This window comes from Peromyscus californicus, unplaced genomic scaffold (genome assembly GCF_007827085.1).
Source record: "Peromyscus californicus insignis strain IS unplaced genomic scaffold, ASM782708v3 Scaffold_10__1_contigs__length_136768540, whole genome shotgun sequence".
Taxonomy (NCBI): domain Eukaryota; kingdom Metazoa; phylum Chordata; class Mammalia; order Rodentia; family Cricetidae; genus Peromyscus; species Peromyscus californicus.
In genome coordinates, this window is record NW_026294391.1 from 104,829,130 (window position 1) to 104,849,057 (window position 19,928).

Consider the following 19,928-nt stretch of genomic DNA (forward strand, 5'->3'; position numbering starts at 1 on the left):
TTGGTCCAGCAATCTGTACCAAATTTGTAGGTCTGACATATAGCCATTATTTATTTCAATCTATATTTAGATACAAGCTAAGACTGATTATTTGTCGCCTGAATACTTACATGTCTTCAGAAACACTCATAATTTGAGTTTCTGGCCTCTCTTGATACTGCTAGAATAAACTAAAGGAAACACGCTTATACATGATCAACACCAACCAAATTTGATAGTTTGAACTTCTGATGCATGTTAAAATGGAATTTTTTAAGCTTACTTGAACAACAAGTGGGAGTCACATTTAAAATGGAATTTTTCAGTGAAACATTCAAGTATTTGTCCACATTAGTATCTTCCCTGGTCCCCTTCTCTCTGGCAGGAACAAATCAAGTAAGGAATCTTCCCAGACAATTTAGGCTATGTGAAATAATCCATGGCCAGTAATTATTTTGTATTCCTGTTTTAGAGAAGTAAACCAGACAGAGGTCTAGTTTTTGACAGAAATACATCAGGGAAATCTATGATCTGTGGAATCGAAGATTCTCTTGCTCTGAATATGAGAGGTTATCATGTGGAAATGCCACTGGCTTTAACTCCATATTTCAAGTTTGCTCTGAAGCTGCCATGCAAACACAGATGTTCATCAATACATTTCAGTCATTAGCATTGTTAGGCCCTTAGAAAAATGACTCACAGCTTTCAACTCCTAATGTTATATGCATGCATTATTGAATTTGCTCTTTGCACTTATATTAAATTATGATCCCATTAGCAAGGAGTTAAATAGGTTTGAGCTACATTTGTGAACTCTATGGTTATAAATACTCTCTCAGAGGTGGCTTCTAGCAGCTAAGCACTGCATAACTCTGCAGTTCTTTGGATCTTCCCCTGTGGAAATGAGGGTCACTTGAGCAGACTCTAGTAATGACAACAGTCAAAGAGTATGGAGACATCTCTGGATGATCCAAAGGCAAAAAGTTTGAAATGACATAAACCCTTATTCTCCTGCAATCCTACATGCTGGAACTCCTGGGAAAAGTGGGGAGATAGAATATTTTTAATGACTCCAGACACTTGCACACTTTAGGCCATGTTTTTGAACTGTCACAGCTTCCAATAGCTGGCACAGAGACAAGTAAATCCTTCCACAGTACATGTATCTCAAGTTAACTAACAAAAAAGAATACAAAGGACCTCGTGGTAGATCCTATAACTCAGCAAGGATTCTTCTTTCTTTAGTAACCATCAATTGACTCCAACAGACCTGTGTTGTTATATCTGCCCCTGCCTGCACATACTTCTTATGCCAAGTGATATTATAGCTTCCCCAAGAGAGGTCAGAATGAGAGACTGAGAAGGGTGGTGCATGACCATCTGGATGACTGATCACCATGACTACCTGAACTATTCTCAGTTTAAAAAATGGCCAAGAAAATGGAGAATAACTTTTCTCTCTCCACTGGGCTGGAGATATTCCATATGGGTTGTTCAGAAAAGCAGAAAGAAGCAAGAATTAGTAACTTAAAAGCAAATGTTTGGATGCAGGACAAGGTGGTAGAATTTTTTCCAACTTAATTTGTGATCGTTTCCATTTTCATCACCTAGATATTGTGTTGTCATAACAAGTTTCTAATTGTATCTATAAATTCACCATCCTTGCTCATTAATTCTTTTGATTCTGTGTGATCTTTTCTTTCCCTACAACCTATATATTGGCACACATATCTATCCCTCCTAAGGGCACCATTTAAGATCTATGGGGATCATTAATTAGGCAAGCATTTGCTCTTTCTGTATTCCTGTTCAGACACAGGAAGTGAAATCTTTTATAATAGAAAATATTTTCCAGTCTCTCTGATAGATAAATCACACTATACTATAGCATGGGCTTCTATATTCTCAGGATCAGTCATATCCAGAATTTAAAATCCTCTCTAGGTCACCAGATTACTTGAGGATATCAACTTGGTAATGAATTTACTAAACCCAAAATTCTCTTCTTTTCCCTTATAGACTCAGCACCCTCACATAACTCCATTGAATACAACATGGCTCCAAGCTGCTTTATTTATTATTCTACATACTTAAGGAAATCAAAATTTTAAAATAAATTTAGCACTTGTTTTAAACAAAAGACTTACTTACTTTGGTTTTACAATAGAGAGTCTACATTACATTCACAGGAAAAAAAGTGGCATTCTTATGCTTAAACTGTCTCCATGTGTAAGGTTTACATTGCTAAGACAATATTGATTCTTTGCAATGGCTGGATGAGCCAGAGCCTAGAATTTAGACAACCACCACCTGGACGGGCTATATGCTGGAATATGTATACAGTTGGTCCTTTGTAGCTGAGTTATTGCCAAGTATAGATGGCTGAGACAAGCAGAAATTTTTATCATCTAATCATATTTTCTTTGAAAATGCAATTCATGCCAGGCTTGCTTGGCACTTATCTATAGTCTCAGTTCTTGGGAAGCAGAGGCAGAAAGATGAAGACTTCAATGTCAGCCTCAACTAAATATGAAGGCTAAGGCCAGCTTGGGCTACAGAAGAACAAAGGAAGGGAGAGCAAGGGAGAGGGGCAAGGGAGACGACTGAGTGGGTAAAGGCACTTTGTTTTGAGTCTGATGCCTAGAGTTCAATATCCAAGGTAAAATGACAGAACTGACTCCCACAAGTTCTCCTCTGACCTGCCCACATGTGTCATGCCACACATACACACACACACACACACACACACACACACACACACACACACACACACACACACACATTTAAAAATATAAACATTTTAAAAGAGAAAATTAATTGTCAAAGCATTATAAATTACAATATTCCTCCTATATTAAAAGATGATAAACAAATGTCAGTTCCTGACTGCCCTCTACACTCAGATATAAACATCCTGACACAGGTCAGCATTATGATCATGTATTTTTAAAGACTGCAATTCACATACGCCCATGCACTCACTCCACATCTGCTTGATAATCTACTTCATAATTATGTTTATGATTTCTACGCCGTAAAACATTTTCTTCTCTGGAGAACTTTACATTCTTGCCACAAGCCCCTAACATTTTTAAGCAAAGTAGAATACCATGTTGCTTTGTAAATAGTTTCAATTTCATTTCCAATATCTCAAGAAGATTCATGCTAAAAAAAAAAAAAACCACATTGCTCAAAATTAACAGTGTGAAATTTTTACAGTGGAATTCTAGAAATAATGAAGAAAAAAAAACGGAGCCTGGGGATATTCCCAGATCCCATTAAATTCCATCAGAAACCCCTCCAGTTTTCTCCTTTTGCTTGCTAACCAATGTCTCTGTCTTATGAGGGTTCTTCTCAGCATAAAGTTCATAGCAAGTCCTTCAAACAGCAACAGCTTTGCTAATTTCTGTGATAGAAATCTGACCTACTTTGTTAAATTCTTTCTGTTCTCTATTGAGGTGAGCACAATAAATATTTCTGACTTTTAACTCTCCCAGGTACTAGTCAAGGGCCTGCAGTAATTGCTCAAGACATTACCCATGAGAAGCATTGCTGCATCACAGTAAAAGGCCCCAGCTGGAATATACACCCTTGCTAGATTGATAGTCATTTGGAGAATTGGGGTCCCTGAAAAAAAATCATTATGGACATCTAAGCCTGAAGAGAAAAATGAGGAGAGCTACCTACTCTTGTCTATGTTTCAGTGGGTAATGCATATCGGAGAGTTCCATGTATATTCATTTGCCTTTCGGCCTGCCCTGTGATATGTGGAGGCTGAAGCAAATTGCTTGACCTGCGTGTGCTTCAGTTTTATAATTCATAAAGTGAGGGCCATAAATCTGCCTTCTTGGCGTGGCCATTAAACTTGACCAATAATAAAATTGACTATTGTAATTATGTAAAGGAACTAGGTTGAAAAATGAAAAACTAAAAGAGTTATCTTTGAAATGGTTATTTACTGGGAAAATATAATAAATGAGGCTACAAAAGCATAAGCTATGATCTATGCCTTTGAGAAGCACATGGTTTAGAAGGAGTCACAAGACATACCCAGAAATAAGGCAAGGTGGAGGATGACAGAGGGAAAACATTTGAGCTAGAAGGGGGGAAAGCATCCTGACAAAAACAACATCTAAAATGACCAAATGCACACTTAATTCTCTTTTCTCCAAAACTCCAGTGTGTGTGTGTGTGTGTGTGTGTGTGTGTGTGTTTAGTTGACTTGAGTTAGACTTCACAGTACATATAGTAAGGCACAGGAAGGGAGAAACCTGTATGAGTCAAAGCATGTTTACTTTGCCATTTTGGAAACTTAGTCTATCCCACAGCAACACAGAGGTGAGGAGCTTTCTTCTTCTCTTCATATGTCTCCTCACCTTGTTGAGTGGCATTATCTGTGATTTCTGATGACAACTTTTGTGTTCCTTGGGTGTGATGCTGCTTGAGATGTTGGTTTTGCCTTCATTTCTTTCTTTTCCTTTTTTGCACTGCCCTAATTTTATTTTTTTAAGAATTTTTTTTGTTCATTTTACATACCACAGGATGGGTGAACTGGAACAGGGATGGAGTGGGAGAGCAGTGAAAGAGATACCATGATAGAGGGAGACATCATAGGGATAGGGAGAAACCTGGTGCTAGGGAAGTTCCCAGGAATCCCCAAGGATGACCCCACCTTAGACTACTAGCAGCAGTGGAGAGGGTGCCTGAGCTGGCCTACCCCGGTAATCAGATTAGTGAATATTCCAATTGCCTTCATTTCTATTTTGAAGCTCCCAAGAGCACATTGTTTCCCTGCCAAATTTCATTAACACTGGGTTGTTTGTTTTTTGGTTTGGTTTGGTTTGGTTTTTTGTTTTTGCTTTTGTTTTCCTTTTTTTCTTATCAAAGACTAACCTTCTGGGACTCTACGATTTGTCAGAGTTCTTTACTGTCTGTGTATCTCGGAGGAGATCTAGATACTCTCAGCCTCAGCACTATAGGCATTTGGAACCAGAGGATGCATTTATTGTTGTAAAGACTGTGCTGTAGTTATAGGATGTTTATCAGCATGCATGGTCTCTACCTATTGGATGCCTGTATCACTCCCTAGCCCATTTTGGGTTTTGACAACAAAAATGACACGAGGCATTACCAAATGTCCTTTGGGGGGACAAAAGGCCCTGCCCGAGCCCCCTGCTCAAAAGCTATTACACTAAGGTAACCTGCACTGTTAACTGGAATGGGGAACAGCTACTAGCTGTTCTGTGAAAGCTACTGAGTGGCCCAAGGCAGTCATAGGCCATTGGTCAGGAGAAGAACATTAATATGCTGAGATACTAAGTCTGGGCTTAGGCGAGAGTATATAGTTGACAGCCTAGAATAAGACCCCATCACAACAAAATTCATCCATTCTCCAAAGCAGTGCTTATAAAACATTTTGTTACAGGACTCTTCATATTCTTAAAAATTACTGCAAAAATATAAAAATATTTTGTTTATGTTTGTTATATCTATTAATATTCCTCATGTCCAAAGTGAAAACAACAGAAAAGGAATATATTCACTGATTTATTTTTAAAGTAACACAGTACATGTTAAAATAAATAATATACCTTTATGAAAACTATTTTCAAAACAAGTTACAAAAATGAAACTGGCTTATTTTTGTAGAACTCTTAATATTTAGCTTATATTTAAAGATGGGATTATCATTTCTAGTTCTTCATTCAATTTGTTATGATTTCACATATCTTGTAGCCTATAAGGAATTTGTATATCATGAAGTAATAATAGTGAGAAAGGCCAATTTATGCCTTAGTATCACTATAAAATGCTTTAACTTCCCAGACCCTCTAATGAAAGGGTTTCAGTGATCCCTCAGGGGTCCCTGATACACACTTTGACAACCACTGCTCTAAAGCCACATACTCCACTTCTATCAATCTATGTCACTTAAATGTTTATGAACATCTTCTAAAACCAGGGTATCTAGAGGATAGAACCCTCCATTAACCCTAGTGTGGTAACTTTAATCAGGCTGCTCTGTTCCTAAGATCTAATCAAAGCAGCAGTACTGAACAAATTGAATGAGGTATTTTTAAGAATGCAGAACCTTGAAGGAGATCGAGGTCTGATAAGTCAGAGAGCAATGAGAAGCCACTGAAACTTTTGGAATAAAAAGGAAGTACAAAAAGGATATATAGGCCTCATGAACCCAGGTTACCCCTAATATCATTAGAAAGCATCTTGCCTTGTATCTTTTTTTTTCCTTTTTTTTAATTAAGAGATTTTTCTATTCATTTTACATATCAATCACAGATTCCCCTGTCCTCCCTCCTCCCACCCCCAGCCTTCCCACCCAACCCAGCCCCCATTCCCACCTCTTCCAAGACAAGGTCTCCCAGGCCATCTGGATAAGCAAGACAGTTGTTTGGCTTGAACTATTTGGGGGGCCCCCAAGCAGTGGGACTGGGACCTGTCCCTGGTGCATAAGCTGGCTTTTTGGAGCCTGGTGCCTATGGTGAGACACTTTGTGCAGCCTTGGTGCAGGGAGGAGGGGCTTGGACCTGCCTCACTGGAGTGTACTGGGCTTGCCCTGTATCTTAAAACAACTTCCACAATGCTACATCTCACCCCAGAACCTGGCTCAAAGCATAGCCCTGGGAGAGAAGTGATGGTGATAGCATAACAAATAAGAAAGAAGAGAAAGAAAGCAACTCGCACATTGCTCTCAGGGCCATAGATGGCCTTGCTGACCTTTCAAATAATCTGACACAACTTTCACTGTCAATACTATCTTAAGGAGGCTCAAAGTTTTGTGCATGTTTGTTGGAATTCTGGTTGGTACTTGAGAAGCCTAGGGTTTGAGTGTTGATGGAAGGAACTTGTTTAAAGGATGAAAGGAGTTCAATTTCCTTGTAAGACACAGAATGAAGATATTCTGGCTACCTCGCCCTGCACTAATGAAGAGGGTGTCACCTCCCTGCTACTAAAGGTTTATTGCTTTTCAAATCCCAAGTACTTTGAAATTGCATATAATTTTAAATGATGATACATATCTCGGAATATCTCAAACTGAGATGGTCCTTCTGCTCTCAACTGCAAATGGAAAAAGAAAAGAAAAAAGTTGGGGAGCTGGCATGGCAGAAACCAGATCTTTGTGATTATAGGAAGGCTTGTCTGTAACCAGATATGTTAATAGGTCCAACTTATCCAAAGTAAGCTAAGAAATGTTATAGCATGCCCATCGTTATATAAATTTGTGTGCCTTCTTCCTTTAAGTCAGTGGCATTAGACCAACACACACTAGTGTTGGCAATACTGAACACAAGAACTTGGACACAGTTCACTGCCTCATCATAGAATTAGGCCACCATTTCCATATAACACATTCTTTCCCAAAGTTATTAGAGAAACTTTGTTTTAAATTCAATAGCTATGGGAAGAAGAAAGGATAGTGATCACTATTTCTATTTGATAGCCAAACAAATCTCTGAGAGAAAAACCATTGTTGTAGGACCAGTAAGATTTCACACATTGTGCCCAATGGTTCCAAATACAGTCTTTATACATTGAGTAATGGAGGATCGAGGAGCAAGCAGTAACCTAGCCTCCTGAAGATGTATTAGTCTCTCCCTTAAAGAGGTCTTATTTTACCAAATTATTCCCCATAGTACCACTCAACAGTGCTAATGTCATTTGGGCATTTTACACAATGCTGTACATATATTCCACTTTGAAAGACTCTGCTCTACTTTCTGGGGATCTAAGTTGATTGTAGGAACATCAGAGAGACATAACATCAGTAACTCAAAAACATCCCATGGGCCTGTTCTTCTGCTGCTGAAAATGCTCCTCATCAAAAATTTCAAGGTCTACATTGAACCTTTAATGTTAAGAGTAGTGTGTGCATAGGAATTAGAATGTATGGTTGTTGCATGTGGATATGTGTATAGTTCAGTTCTTCAGTAGATCATTTTCAGATGGGCAATAGATTTGTGTAATAGGGGACAAAAAATCCAAAGGCATGCTGTTTATATAGGATCTGTTTTCTGTTCAGATTCATTCATTTGTCTTGGTCCACAGTATACAAATGTTTCCCTTTCTAGCCCTGTTCCCTTCCCAATCCCCTCCCACACCCATAACTTGCTTTCTGTCTGGAAGTACAACAAGACACCCGGTTAGATCAAACCTAACATGCCTCCATCACAAAGTCACTGCAAGCTGCCGCCGACGATTGTCACTTGAGGGGAGACCCTCCTCACTACACACAGCCTATCTAAGGAGTGCCTTTTTTTCTATCCTCATTATTTAACAGTGTGTGCCGATTACTCAAAGCGATATGGGCAGGCCCTGGTAAATATAGCGTTGCTGTAGTGTTAACTTTTTATAAGGTAATGCTCAGGTTGCCTGCAGTGTCTAAAATTACTCTGTGGCCAGGGCCCCCTGCTTTATCGCTTTCTATAGTTTTAAAGTAGTTTGAAGCTTGAATAACATAAAATAACATAATATAATGTTATTTATGTTATTTCCCACGTGAAGAACGCCTGTAAACCTTGCAGTATTGAAACTCAGTGAACAAGGCATCTTAGACAAGCTGAAAAACAAATGGTGGTACGATAAGGGGGAATGTGGAGCCAAGGACTCCGGGAGTAAGGTCAGTCGCTGAAGGTCTTTTTGTACTGATTAGCAATCACATTTTGACCTACTGTTTATTTTCTACCCCCAAACGGCTTTCCTTCCCAACACACACACCCTGCCACAGTGGGACCCCTCCATAACACCAGCACCAGAATAAGATAAATGCCAGCCTCATAGGCCTGCCGTGTGACATCAACCCATTATGATATAGATCTCTTATGATTAGGGACTCAATCTGGCTCGATGCACTTCCAAAGCTATAAAATAATGAGCTGTGTTATAAAGGGGTTTTACTGTAGTTCATATTTCGAAAGTTCAAAGAGAAAACAACCAATCTTAATTCAAAAAAAAAAGATCCAGTTGTGACAGTACTTTATCTTAATCTCTTGCAGTGTCAGAGACTGTAGTTGTAAATACTACTGGTTATTAATATATTATGTCTTTGCCATCAGAAAACAGTCAAACAAACAACAAAGACTGGTCTCTGTAAGCAGAATGATTAGCTCCCTCCCAGCTGCTGTCATATTAAATTCAGCATCTGTTTGGATCTCAAATCTCATTAAGTCTGTCACACTTTTCTCTTCCAAAGGTGTCATTTGAATCTCTGTATGTAATACTTTGAAAATTTAGTCGCATGCTCCTTAAGGGTATACATTGTCAGGATTAACATCACATTGATAAGCATGAAACACTCTTCCCCGCCTCCTTCCTGCCCCCCCTTTGCTCCCTTAAGAAAGTTCTTTTTAGTTTCAATTTTTGCCTTTTCCTTTTTCTGAACTAATATTGTGGTATCAGTTAATTCATTTCATGAAATGCCACTCATTTTCCCCATGCAGTGAACCATTTTGCTACTGGTTTTCTACATCTCCCATCAGGGAATTCTGTAAAACTTAAACACATGGAATCTGAAACTGTTACAGATCACATGGGTTATGATAAAGGATCTCTTACCCCATTCAGTGCCATGAACATATATGCATATGATGGCAGAAAAAGGGTTCCAGAAATTGGTCCATTTTCTGATTCACTATGAACTACCCTTGCAGCTAGCCTAGAGCACTACCTTAAGAAAATGACCACTAAGGAAATGTCCAATAAGGAACAGAAGTTCTTACTATTCACCTACCTGTCATTCACACTAGAAAAGTAACTATATGTAAGGCTGGCATGGACATAAGGCAACCCACACCCACTGAATACAATTCAGTTTCAGTTGGCCTTTTTATTACAGTAAACAGGTATAGGGTTGGCTCCTATAAAAAATAGAATCAGAAGGACATGGCCATTTAAATATATCAGGACTAGCTGAGCCAAAGTACTAATGGTCAGCAATGGCCATCACCTGTCCACTATGTCATCAATTAAATAAGATGCTCAAAATTCACAGGCTTAAAAAAATGGTTATTCTATTCAACTCCTTTCAGCAGCAAAATGGTTACATTCCCTCTAAAAAGACTACAAAATGCTATTTTATTTTTTTTCAAAGAAAGACTCCTGGCCCTTGGTGTGTCCTACCTCAAGGTAGGGCTCAAGACACCAACTTTTTTCTTTCCATTGTTCAGCAGTTCAGTTTTTTCTTTTTCATGCAAGCAGATAGCTTAGTCAGAGTTGCTGTTTGACCTGAAAGGCACTGACCGCCTTCCTCAATTTTTCCTCCATCTTAAATAGAGAGCAGATAGGTGTGGCATTTTTTTTAATTAGTCTTACATTCCCTGGAGTAAAATATTAAAATGAGCTGAACTTTTTTCTGGTTTTTTGATTTTTTTTGGTTTTTGTTTTTAGTCATCAATGATCTAGAAAATCTTTCTGATTTGTGTGGAGCCAATTGAGGACACAATGGACCCTCCTGGTGGCTCCCTTAAACTTTCAGGAAGATGGAGTGAAGCCAGCTCTTTGTGTTGTGCCCTTCTTCTAGCAGCATAAAGACTTGCTGCCCTGATTTTGAACTTAGCAACCAATTCTCCAAGGGGGTAATTTATCAGTCACTGGGGAAAAAGACGACTTAACCCTTTTTACACGACTCCCCATGAAGTAAATCCCCACACAAGAATGTAAGGGACCTCTGATAGTCTCACCTAGTTGCTTAAAGACGAATTGTTAAGAAAGTATGTCACAGGGAGAACAAGGGGAAAGGGGGTATTGTGAGGCAGAGAGGGGGCAAGAGTGCTTCAGTTCCCAAATGAAAAGAATGTTACATTTGCAGGGATTATGCCACAGCTCAACTCTGGAAAATGGCGTGTGTTTAGACTGGCAGAGATACATTATGCTTGTGTTTACTGTTTTGTTCCCCTGGACAAATGATGTCTTATTTAGTGGTTGAACACTGTGTCAAACATTTGGAGATACTAAGAGGCATAAAGAATGAAAACAAAAGGACATTTAGGTGAGAATCAAAACTGTCAACAGAAGTACAATCTACCATCTTGCTGGTCATTATGAAACATCAGCCAATTACCAGAGCTGAGTCCAAACACTTACACAATGTTTAGTTATTTTACAATTTAGAACTGTCCTATACTGTTGTGATGTGTTATGATGTTCTATTGCCTTTGTTTTCCTCAAGAACTAATCACCTTGTTCATTTTTCTTAGGACAAGACCAGTGCTCTAAGCCTGAGCAATGTGGCAGGCGTGTTCTATATACTTGTCGGAGGTCTGGGTCTGGCCATGATGGTGGCTTTGATAGAATTCTGTTACAAATCACGGGCAGAGTCCAAACGCATGAAACTCACAAAGAACACCCAAAACTTTAAGCCTGCTCCTGCCACCAACACTCAGAATTATGCTACATACAGAGAAGGCTACAACGTGTATGGAACAGAAAGTGTTAAGATCTAGGGGTACGGTTAAGGTCTAGTAAACTAATCAGCCATGTTTCTGTGTGTCAACCTTTTGTTGTTGTTGTTGTTGTTCTTTCTTGTTTTTACTTTGCTTTGATTTTAGCATGGTCTCTTTGCTACTAGTTATCTGTAAACAATGACTGTGCCCTCTTGTCAGTGAGCAGTGCTTTTCTAGAATTAAGTTATGGTCTGTGACACAAAAGGGAAAAAAAGCAATTCTTAAAGCAGTACTGTTCAATGCAAATATATGTGAGTAACATGTGTGACCCGCATGAGTAACATTTAACCGTTCTAGTAGTTACAGCTTGAAAGTAAAACGAGTACAGTTAATCTTAATGACAAATTTCACTGAGGCCAAGATAATAAAATACCATTTCAATGCTGTCAATTAAACAAGAATATTAAAAATGAATGAGATATTTTTTGTTATTTTATTCATACTAATCTTTGAAATTTGGGATGCTTTTGTACTTAGGACATACCTCAAGCGATACTAGCAACAGATCAAATATTTAATAGTTACATTTGCCCCAAGGCTGCCATGTTAGACAGTACAGTTCTAGAGCACGCAGATATTCTGGAACTACGGTTTAAACTAGGAAATAGAAGCCAGACCCTGCCACCTCAGGTAGGGAAATGCTTCCATGAAAGAGTTGTGGTTCTTTTAATTAAACAGTGGAAGCATGAAACAAATTTCTTAATCTTTGAGTCACTTTGTTATCCCTTCCTTGGAACTGATGGTGCTCAGGTAAGTAAGGGTCTAGGTTCCTTGCTGCTGACCAAACCAAAATTAATACTTAGGAAAACCTGACTCCCATAACTCATCTAAGTTTATAGGCAAGCATGTATTAGAATAATGCCTCCATTCTACAAGTGTATAAAAGAATAAAGTTTTACCACCTCCCGAGTACTGACATGCCTATGGAAAGTGGAAGAGAACAACTAGCAACTTCCTGTACCTTATTTTAGGTGGCTGACTTTGACCTCGTCACGAAATGTCAATATGCTCTAATTTCTATTAAGACTTCTACATTTTGACCTTCTTATATGTAAGCCTGCAAATATAAGTTTAGTCAATTTTTGAACATTTTATCCAAATAAATCATTTGCTATCACCATGGAAGCATCATTTTATTTGATGGAGTTGCTGGTTGTCCTGTTGTCCTACAGATTGCAGCCTTTGGCTACTACACACTCAGTACAATGAACTAACCTGTTAACAAACTGTTTTCACTGTATTTGTGAATGTTCAACCCATAAGTTCATCTGTCATTAGCACTATTGGCATGCAATCATTTAATGTTCTCGTGTGCTAGTGCTTTGAGTTGATGATACAGTTCAGTTGGGGGCACATCATTTCCTTTTTTCATAGGACAGTTTAGGAACAATTTCAATCTAGCACAATTACTGAAAATCCCAAGGAGTTGAAGTCCAATTATTTAGTATATCTTAAGAATGTATGGCAGTTTTTCAAGTTCTGTCACATCTATTCCCTCAGTTGTGATTAAATGCAGCAGGCAATATTTTCCCTCGGGTACCTAAAATTCAGTCACAGCAAGTGGCTTGTCCAAGGCAATGAAACTAGATAGTGGCAGGTTCAGGTTTAAAGTGCAGCCCTGCTTCCTCAATCTGTAGTCTGGTAGCCTTCAGGAAACTTGAAGCCTTAGTGAGATTTTGTCAGTTTGAAAAGAGATTGTAAGTTTATGTCACAGTATCCATGAAGGCCATCAGATGGCTGAGCAGTTTAGAGCACTTGCTGCTCTTGCAAAGGGCTAGCGTTCAGTTCTCTACATCCACATGGCAGCCCACAGCCATCTGTAACTCCAGTTTCAGGAGAGCCAGTGCCCTCTTCTGTCCTCCACGGGCATGGTACATGTATGATGCACTTATATTCATGCAGACAAAACACTCATGTACACAAAATAAATACAACTAATATATATTGTTTAAAAGCCACTTGGAAAACTTCTTAGACCCTCCGTGCCCCACTCCTTGTGCATTCCACTCCATGTAATACTGTATATATTCCTAGTTTCTTGAGAAAGAATCTTTTACAACAGATCAGGGCTCTGAGAATTTATGGCCCTACTTTCCAGTTACTATAACCTCATAGTCTCTTGTTAAATTCCTAGAATAATGTTTTTCAATCACAAATTACATGGAGATGTTATGAGAATGTGGATCCTAATACAGATTCTAGAGAAAATTTCAGAAGAAGAAAAGGAAGGGGAAACTGAAAGAGAAGGGAAGGAAGGAATAGAGGAAGAGGGACACAGAGAGAAAGAGGAAGGAGAAAAGAGAGAGGAGGGAGGGAGAAGGGAGAGGTAGAACTAGATTATCAGTCCTTTGAGCATGTCATTATAGCCTTAAATTGGAGGCCATAGAACACCATAGTGGATGGAAAAGTCTCAAAACCTAGCTTGCTATAATAGCTTTCTGACTTTCTTCTAGTCAACTTGAGTACTACTATTATTATTGTAGAGCAAAATTATGGATAATTGAAATAAAAGTCAATTAGACATAGACATCACTACCATCATGGTTACAGCCCAGTTACCCAGTTTCTTAGCATAATAAAGTAGCCTGAGAAGAGTAACTGTTAAAAAAAACAGAAACAAAAACAAACAAAAAAAACTTCCCAGCCATTCTTCCCTTGGTGTTAGGAGACTTTGTTCCTCCCCTATTCACCTTTGATTTCCGAACAAGTCATACAATATCTCTACATACATTCTGATCTCTTATCTAGTTTCTTGTTTTCTGAGTTGGCCTTGGTCTATTTGGGGCATGTAGGTGAAAAGGTACCCTGAAGTTTTACTTGTCTTGCTAATTATCAGGGCCTGCCTTATGAGTTTATAGGACCATTAAGTGATCAGGAAGTGTGACTCAATTTAAGTCACCCAGAAGAATAATATCCAATAAAATATGTCTAATAAAAAAAAAAAAATAAAAAAAAAAAAAATATGTCTAATAAAAAGGAACCTTAGAAAGGATATGGGGTCTCTACTCATTTTCCATGGGTGGTGGTGGTACCATGATTACTGGTCTCAGGAGAACATATGCCTTAGTTTCAGATTCTGTTCAGCATCCACTTGGAAGGAGAAGTTCTCTCGACAACCTAAGTTACTGACTAGGCATTAGAAGTAAACCCCACCTCCAAGCATTACCTGGCAAATGACCCCAACTCATTGCTCCAGGGGTTGACTATCTTAACTGCTTTTCGAAATCGCTCAGTTTCCTTAAGGCTAGGGGAAACTACACCTTGCTTCTTCGGTGATGTTTTTGAAATTCCTCTCATTTTGCAAGACCTCAACAAGCCTGGAATTGGGGGGAAATTCCATTTTCCCTCTAGGTCTACTCTGGACCATCCAATGAAATATTAATATTTTTCAAAGTAATCAACTTTCCTTATATATGTAGATATTCTTTGAGTGGGAGAAAGATTGAGACAGGGGCTTATTCTGTAACCCAGAATGACCTAAAACACACAGCAACTCTCCTATCTAAGTACTGGGAATCACAGATGTGAGCCATCAGGCCCAGCTTGCATTCTTGCTGGAGATTTTTTTTTACTACTTAAGGGAATTATGAAAAAAAGAGGAAAAAGAAGAACTAATTTTATGTCAAGTAGAGACAAATTTCTGAATAACTGAGGCAGTGATGTTCCTTTTTCTCAGAGGGTTTTTATCTCAGTCGTGATACTGTTTCCCCTCTTGCTGTTTAAAAGCAGGAAACAGGCACTGAGAGGTCAAGTCACTTTCTTAGAGTTATGAGACCAGGTAAAGATGTACCACTGACAACAAGAAAGAGAGAAAAACAACTCCAGATAAGGATATACCATCAACAACAAGAAAGAGAAACTGCTCCAGATGAGGATATACCATTGACTATAAGAATGAGAGACAGAAATGACTCCACATGAGGATATACCATATCCTCATATACCATACTATAAGAGAGAGAATGACTCCAGCTAGGGATATACCATTGACTATAAGAGAGAGAAATGACTGCAGATAGGGATATACCATTGACTATAAGAACAAGAGAGAAATGACTCCAGCTAGGGATATGCCATTGACTATAAGAAAGAGAGAGAGAGAGAGAGAAATTACTCCAGATGAGGATATATCATTGTCTATAAAAAAAGGAGAGAGAGAAATGACTCCATTGACAATAAGAAAGAGAAAGAACTGACTCGGGACTTGGGGGTACCAAAGAATACCTTTTCCTACTTCCATGTTAACCTTTTGGCTCTTTGCACACATCTTTAACATTCTCACACGTGTTTATTCCAGGACCAGTGTTAGATAATGATGTTATTCATTCAACCTAAATTAAGGATTCACTCAAGAGAAAAATGAGTGTTCCATTAGTGTACAGGGAAAGGTGGTTGAGAAGGGCTATGAGCCTGAACACGAGGCAAAAAAGTGACCCTGAGTTTACAGAGTCAGGGGCAGTGTATACCCTCCATTTAGTCAAGGCCGTGAAAATGAGGGTATTACTAGCATCCTCTCAATCAGGCTGCTAATTTCAAGGCAAAGCACCCATAGTTGCCAAGCTGCTTCATGGGTATCACTGCTGTTGCCTGTTTTCTAGAATGTGCTATCCCTTTAAACTCCTTGTGTTACTTTCAGACTTTAAACACTAAGGTTGAAGGTATTAAGAGAAAAGAGCAGTCCCCAGTCAAAGAACAAATAAGAAATTTTCTGCTCATACTCAAAATGGATTTGAATTCAGTAAGCCGTAAAATTGTGTGCCCTCTGTCCTAGGAAAACAATCCTTGTCACATCTGCAATGAGAATATACTCTGCAATGTATTTGTCCTGACTGCCTCTATTTAAATGTCACTAAAACTTTATAATATACCTACACCCTGAGTGATTAAAGTCTCGAGTTAGACTTCCTGCATGTTAGTACAATCCACGCATATGATAGAAAACCACCCTAATTTAATCTATTCCAAAGCATCTGCATCAGTTGAAAATATTAACCAGACCTGTTGCCTACAACATCCAATCAAACTGGGGGTGGAGGATGGCTCCCATAATGCCAATTTAAGAAAACAGTCACTTTTGGTCCAAAGTCAAGTGAGCCATTAATAAATGTCTTGGTTCCCAGTAAAAGTCCCTTCACACTGTAATGTCCCCTTGCCTTTGCAGATCCCTTCCCACTGGAAGCACGTAATGAGAGGAAATCGCTGAAAATGTGGCTGCCTCAAGGATCCTGAGCCAGATTTCACTCTCCTTGGTGTCGGGCATGACACGAATATTGCTGATGGTGCAATGACCTTTCAATAGGAAAAACTGATTTTTTTTTTCCTTCAGTGCCTTATGGAACACTCTGAGACTCGTGACAATGCAAACCATCATTGAAATCGTTTTTGCTTTGCTTGGAAAAAATTAAAATAAAACCAACAAAAATGTGGACATGCAAGATTCCAGTATGAGAAAAAAAAATCTTATTAAAAACATCAGTTCAACAAAAGCCATTCTTTGAATACCACTGCACAATATACAAAACCATGTTCTTTAATACTCACACACATATACATGCATACATGCACGTATACACACACAAATACACACACACACAAATACACACACACACACACACACACACACATACACACAAACAAACAAATTTAATTCCAATTCAGCAAATAGACCCATCTTAGCTAAAAGAAGTAATTCCTCCTGATTAAAAAAAACAAAATCTGTCTCCCAGTGTTTGGGTAGACAGACAGGCATTTCTTCTAGGATCTGCTGATCAGATGTTTCTGGTATTTCCTGTTGGTGGTGATGTTCTGTGCACCCTATTTCCTTTCGATGTTGCTGAAATGTGTATATCTTTAGAATGTAAATGTGACACTTAAGACAATTCAAATGCTTTGGGAAAGAGACTGAATGGTGACTTAGTGTTCTTGCAATGGTTTTGTGAAAAAAAAATGTTTGGAGAACTTCCCATAGTGGAAGTGAAGGGATTGATAGAGCTTTCGAAGTTGACTTCTGTGTGTAGCAAGGGGTGGAGCACTATCAGGCATACCTCTCGGTGCTTTCCTAAAATGGATCCCGGAGCTTTCCAAGAAGCCTGGAATTGCAGCTCACAGATCTGTTTCTCTTGATTCAGTGTGCATTTTAAGTTGATATAGCCGAGTAGTAAGCATTGAGGTGAGGGAAATGCTGCCTATTCTCCCAGTTGTGTTTGGAATATCTTTCTCAGAAACAACACTGTGTTTAGCTCTGCTTTCTCTGCTAAGTATGCCTTTCAAGTGTACAACACGGAGACAGGACCGTGTTACAAGGCAGGCCAGTGGGTTCAGACCACAGTTCTCAATCTGACTTTACTCTTGCTAGGTCTGTTTTACCAGCTGTTGCCTGTTACCGCCTGCCTGTGGCTCTCCGTCAGACTGCATGTGTCCTTTTCTAGTTTGCAAAGACTAAGATGCATTCCCAAACCTATTGCTAACCTGAGGGACCACAGCATCACTCCCAGGTCCTTGCTTGGAGCAGTTTCTCTACTGACTCACCGAAGATCGCTCCACTGCTCCATGGGCTATCAAGTAACTAATTGCATACCTGCTGTTGGCATCATCAGAACAGTCAGAGGAAATAGTCTCCGCTCACTAATTACCTCCTATATAACGACGTATGCTTTATGTAGTTCAGTAGTTTGCTCTCATCAGTAACGTACATTGGAAAGTTTCCAGACTGTACAAATTAGGAGCCCACCTTCATTTCCCAAGTGTGACCCTTAGATGCTTAGTTGACTCGCTGCATATTTGCTCTCGTCTTTAGAAAAGAAAAGAAGAGGTCTCGTTCCAATGAAACATTTCCAGAAAGGTGTAATATAAACTTTCATTCCAGAAAGTGTGTCATAAGCAAATAACTCACATGTCAGATTTTAAATGGTATTGAACACAAAAGAAAGTTGTTGTGTTTTGTTTTGTTTTGTTTTCATGAAACTGTGATTTTTCAACTTATGAATGCTATAATGTCCCAGTGCGGGAAGCTAACGCTGTGTGAATATGAAGTTGTATAAAACAAACCAAGCAACCTATACACAAATGTTTTCATAGGCACTGTATAAAGAGAAATGTATGTTTATTGACTCAAATCAGTTTTTCAGAGAGGAAACTTTACTGAGATTAAGAAGCGGGTAAATTGGTTTGTTATTTAAAAAAAAACTTGCATGTTTAAAAAAATGTTGATTGCTTCAAATTTCTGCTATTAACTTCAAGCTATGGGATTTTGGCGGTAGTCACTTGAGGATTTTTTTTCCAATTCTTTTCTTTTTGTTGTTAAAGCTGTACTTCAGTGAACAGAAAAATTGCCAAGCAAACTAATGGCCGTAAAAGTGTAAATTGCATGTGTGGGCATAATTACCGAACCTCATTGCCATGAGGTATTGTACAAAGTTTTAATACATTTTGTAAATAAAATTGTAAAGAAAGAGTTCTGTCTCTGCACATTGACTAGCTGTTTCGAATTTACTTGGTGTGGGTGCCAAGACGTTATTATTCACTAATTAACTTCTCACCTGAAGCCCTGCCAGTGCACTCACAGGCTCCTTACTGTGAAAAGGTTGCATCTCTCCCCATCCCAACTGCAAATCAGTCAAACCCCAGTCAGGCTCCAGGCCCCTCAGCCAAACTGAGCCTCACTCCCACATTTTACATTAGCTTAACTTGAAGGTCTTCCCCTCTCCTTCTTTGCCTCCAACATGTGTTAAGAGTCTTTCCCTCCTCCACTGGAAAACCTTTATTCAATCAAGAGTCACCAATTTAGTATAGGTAAAGAAAGAATGCAGTAGATTGGTCTTAGATTTTTGAGCGAGAAATGAAAAGCTAATCATCAAGCCTGATTTGTAGTTTCTGAACATGGAATACAACTTTATCTGACAAATGAAGCAAGTTAAATACAGACCAGTTCTACAGTATGGTCACCCTAGAAAACAGGGAATGATAGTAAAAGGAAAAGAGAGGGGATATTTTTTAGAAGAGAAGAAAGTGCAAGAGAGATGTTAAAGGGATAAAGGTAGAGAGAATTAGAGAACTAAGACTCAAAAATGCTGGCACCAATCTATGAGTATAGCAGAATTGGTGCCTAGCTCAATAGTCATCAAAGAGACTTCATCCAGCAAGTGGTGGATGTTGCTAGAGTTTTCCTGCCTGGCCCACAGTCAGGACAAATCTCTCTCACCTGCCAGTCCCACAGCCACTCAGACCCGACCAAGTAAACACAGAGACTTATATTGGTTACAAACTGTATGGCCATGGCAGGCTTCTTGCTAACTGTTCTTACAGCTTAAATTAATCCATTTCCATTAATCTATACCTTGCCACGTGGCTCCTGGCTTACCGGCATCTTCACGTGCTGTTTGTCATCATGGCGGCTGGCAGTGTCTCTCTGACTCAGCCTTCCACTTCCCAGCTTTATTCTCCTCCTTGTCCCGCCTACTCTTCCTGCCTAGCAAATGGCCAATCAGTGTTTTA

General features: G+C 39.0%; 1 protein-coding gene across 7 annotated transcripts in view; it reads left to right on the forward strand.

Annotated features, from left to right (window-relative positions):
- Gria3 (glutamate ionotropic receptor AMPA type subunit 3) overlaps window positions 1–18,888 on the forward strand; it is a 277,312-nt gene extending 258,424 nt beyond the window's left edge. For 3 of the 7 annotated variants that reach the window (XM_052738452.1, XM_052738425.1, XM_052738404.1), the window contains 3 exons: window positions 8,500–8,614; window positions 11,190–11,437; window positions 16,597–18,888. In XM_052738452.1, coding sequence (XP_052594412.1) covers window positions 8,500–8,614; window positions 11,190–11,435 — 361 coding nt within the window. In that variant the 3' untranslated portion in view covers window positions 11,436–11,437; window positions 16,597–18,888. Of the gene's footprint in view, window positions 1–8,499; window positions 8,615–11,189; window positions 11,449–16,596 lie in introns of those variants that run through there. The other 4 variants (XM_052738461.1, XM_052738414.1, XM_052738436.1 and 1 more) reach the window with 3 other exon arrangements.
- The last annotated feature ends 1,040 nt before the right edge of the window (window positions 18,889–19,928 follow it).